The sequence below is a fragment of the Glycine soja genome, chromosome 3 (assembly GCF_004193775.1).
Source record: "Glycine soja cultivar W05 chromosome 3, ASM419377v2, whole genome shotgun sequence".
NCBI lineage: Eukaryota > Viridiplantae > Streptophyta > Magnoliopsida > Fabales > Fabaceae > Glycine > Glycine soja.
The window spans coordinates 1854865-1864848 of NC_041004.1; the positions used below are offsets into that span (position 1 = coordinate 1854865).

The 9984-nt window shown below is 32.1% G+C and overlaps 1 protein-coding gene across 1 annotated transcript; it reads left to right on the top strand.

Annotated features, from left to right (window-relative positions):
- Nucleotides 1–8198: 8198 nt before the first annotated feature.
- On the top strand, nt 8199–9777 carry LOC114405814 (transcription factor TCP9-like). Its single transcript, XM_028368312.1, has one exon. The coding sequence runs from the start codon at nt 8434–8436 to the stop codon at nt 9442–9444; it is 1011 nt and encodes a 336-aa protein (XP_028224113.1). The 5' UTR covers nt 8199–8433; the 3' UTR covers nt 9445–9777.
- The last annotated feature ends 207 nt before the right edge of the window (nt 9778–9984 follow it).

Here is a 9984-nt window from a genome sequence, read left to right on the forward strand (position 1 = left end):
GATACATAACTAGTCCACTGATCATGATTCATATGCCCATGCCCACTATTATAATCCAATAATGAGTGTAGTTCAATTACCAACTCAGGTCCTCTCCCACACAATACATTTTGAAAAGTTTTTTAGTTAGTTTTTGATAAAAACTCTCTCATAGCTAACATTAAAATCTAACTTTTTTTAGATAAATATTTTTTAAAATTGCAATAAAAATATCACATTACTTTTATTAAATTATTTAATGTTATAAATAATTTATAAAAATATCACATAATTCTTTAACTCCTAATAAATTTATATAAATATTTTTCAAGAATATTATGATCAACCAAACCAATTTTATTTATTCTAAAGAATGTTATTCTCGGAATTTATGATTTCTAGGATCATAATTCCCAAACTTGGACATGAGAAATTTCTCTCATACCAAAATTTCATGCTTATTTCAAGTAATATCTATACATGTAAACATATGGTAACCAAAAAAATATGGAACCATTGTTGGTAACAAAAAACACTATTTTAATGCTAAAATCAACTACCAAAAAACAGTAATTGAAAAGTATTAATTGAAAGTGTTATCATTTAAGTAATTTTAAAAAAATATATTCGAAGATCTTTTTTTTTTTTGAAGATATTAGAAGATCATTCATATATTTATTATAAAATATGATAAATATGTAATCGCAAATTACGCCCATGCTCATTTAATAGGTAAAAATCTATCTTATTATGAGTAATTTGGGTGGATATTCATTAAATCTAGGACCAAATATCATCCTAATTCAATTATTATACCAATCATGTCAAAGATAGTAACATACATTTTTAATTATGCATTTAAGTCATCTTTAAATATAAGGTATTAATGTATCCATGTCACGAATTTAATTTTCTAAACTAAGGTCCACACTTTAAAGAAGAAAATATATGGTCATGATTATTGATTAAAAGTTTATTAAAAAAAATATTGATTAAAAAAATTAAAGAGATGTTTTTTTAATAACTTCACTCACACACACACACACAAGTATAACACATACTATCACTATCTCAGGAACAGATTTTTCAATTAACAACTTTAACTATTTTCCTTTTCTCATTATCAATTTAGATGAGTCAAATCTTGTAGTATTTTATAGTTGCTAGATGAAGGCGTGGAATTTAATAATAATTCATTCATCATTCATCTGGGTTTAAAACAATGTACCACTATTTAAGAAGATTAAATAAAAGCAGACAAAACAGAATTCAACTTGGCAAAGTTGGATGAAAAAATGAAAGAAGGAAAATTTTCTGTGCTACCTAATCTTAGCATAAGTATGTATTTTTTGGTTACATAAGTAAATGTTTATTAAACATAATCAATTAAAAATTTATGTTTTTTTAAGATAAAAATTTAAGTTAATATTAAAACAATTCTATTAAGATTTTTTTAATATATATGTGTGTTTTTCAAGACATTCCGGTTAATTTTTTTATATCAAACACTTGTGATTGAATGAGATAATTTTTTAACTTTTAGTTAATTTTCAACCACTTGTTAGCTTTTCAATTATCTTTCAAACATTTACTTAACTTTTCGACTAAACTAATTTTATCCAACATACTCATACTACAAGATAAATGAATTTTTTAAACATGTGTGATGATAAGTGTAAAAAATTACTTTAATGTAAAATATAAAACTATCTTATATATATATATATATATATATATTAAAAAAGATTTTATTTTTATTTTAAATCAGACATCATGAGTGTCCTCTAACACAATAGTTTAAAAAATAATATTATGTACCATATGTGAGTATTATGTCTAAAAAGAATGATATGCCTTGAAAATCGAGCACATACTCTCTTGCCCAAATACTTTGGGTTATTTGGAAAAGAATTAATGTCTTGGCGCAAATAAAATATAACCCTAATGCATAAAAGTTGTTTTTACCAGGATTATATTAATGCTAAAATTACTCATTTCTTGCTGTCATGCCCATTTATCTCTCACCACTCACCAACAAGCATCGTGGATCAAGCTTAGAAGGGGGCCCCTCCTATCCCATAGAAATAAGCAAACCCCATTCTCATCCAATGGAATAGTTCTTCCCACCATTCACAATAATAAACACCATCTACATTCAACCTAAAAATAAAGACATAAAAAAAAAAAAAAAAAAACCTAAACGAAACAATTACGTCATTAGGAGTAGGCAAAAGTTGGTAGGATAATAAAGAATAAACAAATCAAGAGCAAAATTAAAAAAGGAAAAAAGAAACACTTTGTGTGAGAGAAGTGAGACTGTGAGAAGAAGGAGTGCCCTACACCATAAGTTGCAGGAAATAGGGACCCACCTCCCTCCAAAGGTCCCCCATCCAGAAGCCAGTAGAGAAGAGGTAGTAGTAACTTAATAAATAAAAATTTATAAAATTATAGAAAAAACAAGTAGGGACCACTTGAGAAAATGGGTCTTGGTCAATACCCAATTTGCCAATAGAGGGTCCCAATAAGGGTGGGAGATGGGGAGTGTGATAATTGTGGGACCCACTTAGGGGCCACCACTATTTTTTTTTTTTCCTCCCATTGTGGTCCACTTTCAAAGAAAGTGAAGTGAGGGGGCAGAGGCACCCAAGTCCCAACCAAACCTGCACAGCAAGCCCATGGCCCTATATCTTTGGGGGTGGTGGGGCCCACTTGGGGGGTGAGGGAGCAAGAGGGACCGTTGGATTGATGGAAGAGTGGGACCCACGGGAGGGCAGTGCGCACCCAGAGCCATAGAGAGAGAGAGAGAGGAGTCAGAGTGATTTGGAAGATAAAGTGGGCCTGTGTGTGGGCCCATGGGCCAGGCTAGCATCTCAGCGTGCGCACCGGTGCTTGTTGGCGCCACCACCACACACTCTTGAGGCCCCAATGCACCCCTCTCTTCTTCAACCCCTTCCTGGCCCCCAAAAGGTGCATGGAGAAATATGGACCCACCCATCACTTTCTACATCATGGGTACGTGGATAGTGAGACAAACTATGACTAAAAAATTAGTTGTATGATTTTACAAGTTTAATAAGCATGTATTATTTTCCTTTTTTTTTTAAGGTGTCTCACAGTGAGAAATTAGGTCGAAGCATATTATCAAAGTAACAATTTTTTTTTTATACACATGATTAAAGAATTAAAGAATTCAGTCATCTACCAATCCTATTAGACCTTATTGTTGACTTATACTTCAAACTTTTAAGTTCATCTACCAACTCAATCATTTACCTTATAAGTATGTTTGTTTTTATATTTTCTTAACTATGCAAGTGATGGATCGATGACAGAGTTTTGTACTATCTTACTTTATCTTGTTTTTGGTATTGGATTGAATTAGGAATTTAGGATACTGTGAGGCTTCTTAATTGCCAGCTACTGTGTGACATAATAGCTATGAGAATGAGAGGTGAACGCTATATCAATATCTCTGGATCGTCTCAGTTAATTTTGGGAATTCTGCTTTTTACTTGTTTGCTACAAAATATAGTTTTGTTTTGTGTTCATTAAAATAGTGTTAGATTTATGCTGCTGGTTTTATTATTGGATTATTTATTAATGTTACTGTGAGCTTGTAGAGTTTAAAGAGGATAACATTTTTCTCCTCAAAATTGGTAATACTACTACAATACTGCTGATTATCATAATAATCCTGTCGTTAAACTAGCCTTCTATACCAAAAGAAGAGAAAAGGAAGCAGATGGTTAACCTTGGTTTCCTGTATGAATATTTATATATTTTCAAGAATATTGAAAATTATTCTGTCAAATGATAAACATTAGAAAGTCGCATAAGAATTGGATTTTGAAGAGAAAAAAAAAAAGAAAAAAAAAATCACTTATGACTTGTAAGAGTTGTATTGTCCTGAAAATGAATCAAGAGTTAGAATTTATTTGTTTGGCTTTTCATCATAATGACATGGCATGCTTATTGATTCTTAAGTGAGTGAGTAGTCCTTATCACTTTATTTCATCCTAACTATCACTAAATAAATACTATCAAATTTATGATTTTGTTTTTCGAATAGTAGCATTACTCTAGCCGGAATTGATAATTGGGTTTGGAGTGAGATCTATATTCCCTTTAAGTACAGAATTTTCTTAACAAGGTTTCTTCTTTTACTATTTAAACTTGTTTAATTTTAAATAGCTAATGCTTCAATTTTCTTTAAATCATACGTAAGCCATGCGCATAGCATAAGTTATTTTTTTTAATCGTCAAATAAGTCTTGTATTATATAAAAAGGTTCCAGAACTAAGGATTACAACATGTATATCATATCCCAACCATATACATAAGTTAATAAGTGTAAGCTCAGATAAAATATATGATTCTCATACAATATATTTTTAGTGAGGGATGAAGAATTTTATGTGATTAAGTTTCGAATTGAAAACTAATCTTACAATTGGTTTAAAATATTAAAGTTTATGGGAATATATTAGGCTTTTCAATTGCTGTGGTTATAAAAAGAATTTACAAACATAAGGAGTGTATCAAACTAAAATTATTTTGATTGTGAAAAATAAACTACGAATACAAACTATTAGAACATATTTAAATAATCAAAATTAAAAATATTAAAATATAATTTTTTTTAAATGTTCATATGACAACTAACTTTAATCATGACATCCATGTATGTATGATTGTACATGTGGGTGACCAAAAAGGCTTGGCTCAACAAGTCAATTATTTAAAACCACTTTATTAGGCTAGTTGCACTAGGATATTCAACCCATCAACCTGTTAGGGGATCCCCATGTTTTAGCATGCCAAAAACGAGCTCACAGTGGGTTGGGGTGGACTGGTGTACTGGATCAATATTTTTTAAAAAAATTTAAAATTAGGTATAAAAAAATAGTGTAAGGTTTCAAATTCTTGAAGCATTTTAGTATTTTTATTATTATTGAGAAATATTAGTTTATTATTAGAATGTTATTAGAAGAGATCAAATCCACTGCAACTTTTATCCTCTTTTTTTCTTTTTTATCATTCATGATCAACTCACTTAATCTTATATCTCCTTTTTGAAACATTTTAATATGAAAGTAATGTTATGTTTAGGACCCAATTTTTAAGTTTGGATTGAAGGACTTAAAAAATGTTATATCTTATATATATTTATAATAATTTGGCATTTTGACCTTTAAATTTAAAATTTATTATTAATTAAAATATAAAATTGTAACAATAATTATTAAAATATATTTGAACAATAATACAAATTTTAAAAATCTTATATATTTTTATAATTTTAAGAAAAGTAGATATAAAATATAAAGAATTACGTACAATTTAGGTAAAAATATAATTTTTTGTAATTTGTAAAATTTGAAAGCTACATTTTTAAGAAAAAATATTATCATTTGCACATAATTTATATCCAGTAAGTTACCAAATATAAGAAAAGATAACTTAAGTTGTATTTCAGTTTTTTTTAGGGAATGCTGTATTTCAGTTGCTACTATAATTTTAACTGATTTGTAATCTTGTGTGCATCAAATATGAAATAGAATTATAACTTCTTTTTATTTAAAGGGAATTATAACTTTCGTTACTCCTATTTTATTTTACTTTCGTATCTTTTTTCATTCTATCATATTCTCACCACAAAACCAACCCATATTACATATGCTAATAACACTTATTTTTAGTGTGAGAGAGATCACAAATACTTCTCACTTTACTAGATTAGAGATTAATTTTATTTATAATATATAATTTTTATTGATGCAAGAAAATTTTAAGTACAATAAAAATTGAACATGAGTTTCACATTTAAGTAGATTATTCTAACTAACGTGAAGTGGATTTTTATATCACAGTACACCAATCCCTTGCATTTTTTTTAACGAGTAAGCAAATAGGGACAAAAGCTAAAATGAAATAAGAAAAATAACGCCTAAACGAAAACAATTCTATATTATAACTAAGACCTAAAATATTATCTAAACGAAAAGAGAAAAGAGAAAATATTAAAAAGTTAAACCCCACAAATACACTCAACTTGAATAGTTGAATTTCTAAAAGTATATTGACTTGAGTTTTGTAGAATATATATATATATATATATATATATATATATATATATATATATATATATATATATATATATATATATATATATATGAAAGTCCTTGAAACATTCCGGAGAAAACCCACCCTCTCTCCTGAACCATTCACTATTTCACACGTCCTATGATACAAAACACACATGCACGTAGCACACGCTCATGCTATTGACTTTCGATTTCAAGTCTTCGTCATTGCACGCTGTCTTTCATTATTATTATTATTAATTTCACTTCCCTTTTCTTTTCTTTTTTCTTTGTGCTCTTTGTTTTCTTTCACTGAATATATATAATTTGTTTGACAGAAACTTTTCTCAGTCCAAAAGTGAAAGCTCGTTGTTTCATGATGTCATTGCTCCTTTCTTGCTCATCTTAATCCTCTCTATAACAAAGGAAACTCCCCTCGATCACTTCTTATTTGATTATAAACATGATTAGAATCTTAGACTATAAGTGATATTTAAGATGTTCCATAAGTTTTGAACTGTTGAACTGATTATAAAATTAATATTAAATTAATGTTTATTAACATTTAAATTTTTTTGTTTCATTCTCAAGGATTTATTATAGGGAGATCAAATTTAAATTTGAATTCTCTCTCACTTGAGTAATCATTTTTGTTCACTTTTCATTTATTATTTTTTCTTCTTTCACCAAGAAATATCATCAGTTTTATTCATATAATCATATTTCGGCTAAGTATGTGGTACATATTTCGTGTTTTAACATAAATCTCTCCTATTGTTTGGCCATTAGATATGTATGATTAATTAAATGCAACCATGCCTTAAAACTAGTGGGTATGGGCAATATGTCTTCTTTTTAAGATGTTGGGTACGTGTAAGGTGTCTAGTCCAAAGAAATTTTAAATTGGTCTTGCTAGCTTCTACAAACAAAACTATCGTTTGCATGCAAATATTGTTTATTCAAAACAATTCCAACTTGCCTGGGATCAATTATCTCTCAAGTAGCGTTACGATTTTAACTCCCGTCTTCGTAATATAAAAGCTATGTATACCAGATTCATTCATTATGTATGAGGTCTCATGAAAATTATTGAGTAATTATTATTGATATGCAGTAACTTTATCTTTTATTCCTCATCAATTTCATTATATTTATCATTTTCTTTCTATATCTTTATTTTTTGTCTTTCTATTTCTCCAACCTAAGGTGGGTGAACATTTATAATTTTCCAAAATAATTTATCCAAATATAAACATTTATAAAGGGGGCTAAAATGCCTTTTTTTTTTAATTTACCCAAAATAATTTAAATTTTTTTTCCTTTATCACACAAAAAAGGTTTCATCTTCAACTTTTAAAGTATTTTTGTAAGATCAAGACGATCCTTTTATAAGTTTACCACATTAACTTAGTGCATGTTTAAAATAAAATCACATTAGAGACAAAATATAACTTTTGCTACGTTTTTTTCTATTTTGAAGTGATTTTGTTGCTACAACGTTGATCTAATGTGTTTTTAAACACGCTAATTGATCAACTTGATAACATTAAACAAACTTTATATGTAAGATGTAACATCAAATGTGTAATTATTATGTCAATCAAAATTAATATTATTAATAAAAAAAAACTGATGGAAAGACTAATAGTATAATCTAGCAATGACATTTTTAAACAAGAAAATAAAATCTTCTTAAACTTACTCCACCAAATTGAAAACATAAAACAAGATAAACGACTAAAATACATTTTACCCTTAAAAGAAGAATCATTTTCCTTATCCCCAAATAGTTCACGCCATCATCGATTCATCATGCAAGAATCTTATCAAGTTCACTTCCATTCTTCCATACCATTTTTTTCTATCTTTTCCCTTTCTTTCTTTTTCTTCTTTTCCATCTTAACGTTTTCTGCAGTTGCCAAATTAAGTGACTCAATTGACCAAAACTCCCCCCCCTACCGCATGGGCCCCATCACGTGCAATAGTCCTAGTCCTCTCCATGGGCTCCATCAACGATCACCGTAGATTTCTTTCCATGTAAAAAGTCATGGACGGTAAGGGCCCCCCCCCCTACAAAACCACCCCCTCTCATTCTCCCTATATATATAGTTACATAATTATTATACACTCACACTCCCACTCTCATAACCCAACTCAAACACCAACTTTTATCTTTTACATCCTTAAACACTTGGTGCTTCTTTGGTTTACCGAAGATCCTAACGACCCATGAATCAAAAATTTCAAATTTTTATTTTTCAAAAAAACGTGCATGTAAATGTGTGTTTGTTCAATTTAACGTTGAAACTGTGAGTTTGTTTCATACGTTGTTGTTGGTTGTGTTTTTCTTTTTTTACGTTGTTGTTGAGTTATGGCTGATGAAGCTTCTGGAGATGTTGATCTAAGGTTGGGAGAGCCCAAGGGGCCTAAAGAGGAGCCCGAGACGGAGGAGGGGTCCGCCATACGTGTGATGCCGGTGGCGGTGCACGTGCCGGCGGGGATGTCTATGTCCATGTCCAAGGCTCTGGCCCAGGCCCAGGTACAGGCCCAACCACAAAAGCGGGCCTCCACCAAAGACCGCCACACCAAAGTAGAGGGGCGAGGCAGAAGGATCCGAATGCCCGCCACGTGTGCGGCGAGGATCTTCCAGCTGACCCGAGAGCTCGGTCATAAATCCGACGGCGAAACCATCCGGTGGCTCCTCGAGCACGCCGAGCCCGCCATCATCGCCGCCACCGGCACCGGCACAGTCCCCGCCATCGCGATGTCCGTCAATGGAACGTTAAAGATTCCGACCACCTCACCTTCCGATCAAGAACCCGGAGAGCCGCCCGAGAGGAAGAAGCGCAAACGACCCGCGAATAGCGCCTACGTGGACATAAACGGCGCCGCCGTTTCGGTCTCGGCCGGGCTCGCAAGCTCTATTATTAATAATAATAACCAAAACGCAGCAACGACGATGACGACAACGATGGCAATTCCGCAACATACAGCAATTCCGTTGCCGCAAGGAATGGTTCCCGTGTGGGCCATCCCTTCAAACGCCGTCGTTCCGGCTGCAGGAGCTTTTTTTGTGGTTCCTCAAACGGCGTCGTTTCAGCATCAACCTCAGTTTTTCACCATAGCGAGACCTATCTCCGAGTTTGTCTCTTCCATGGTCACACCCGTCGTTCAGCTTCAACCAACCTCGATAAACTCTTCCACCAACACTAACTCTAACGCTTCCTCCACTGCGCCGTCGTCGAAGTCCCCGGCGAGAGCCACCGTCATGGCTCCGACAACCACCACCACCACCACGAGGCAGATGCTGAGAGATTTCTCGTTGGAGATTTACGACAAGCAGGAGCTGCAGTTCATGTCGCGCGCGTCTTCCAAGCATTGAGAGAATTAGAAGAACGTTGAATCTGGTTTGTATCTTCGTTTCCGCCATGAACGACGACGACGACGACGTCGTTGCTGCGGGAGAGAGAGGAAGAGCACGTGCGCACGTGCGGCGGGATTAAAAAATGGTGGGGACCACGTGTGTGTGTGTGTGTGGGTGTGGGTCAACACGAAAAAAGTGGAGGGCATGGTGGGGACCCAGTGCGGGGTACTACATAACCAGCACCAGAAGATCAGAACTACGGAGAGAAGTTTTTTCTTTAGTATTTCTCAGAATAATAATGTCCATGACAATTAATTAGAATAAATTTTAGACTTTAATTTTCATGTACTAGTATTTTTTTTTTCTAAAAAAAATTTGACTGTCACAATTTAAAACTAAGGCAACTATGAATTTTGAGATAGTATTCATAAAATTTAACAAAATATTTATTATATATGATATGATAGTTTATAATTAAATGATAATATAAAATTAATGTATATCGGCTTTTATTAGAATAAAACTTTTGGTACTATTATTTTCTCAACTGAAATTAAA

Bases quoted from the DNA above. Each gene is read 5' to 3' on its own strand.
- LOC114405814 (XM_028368312.1), top strand. From the start codon at position 8,434: ATGGCTGATGAAGCTTCTGGAGATGTTGATCTAAGGTTGGGAGAGCCC.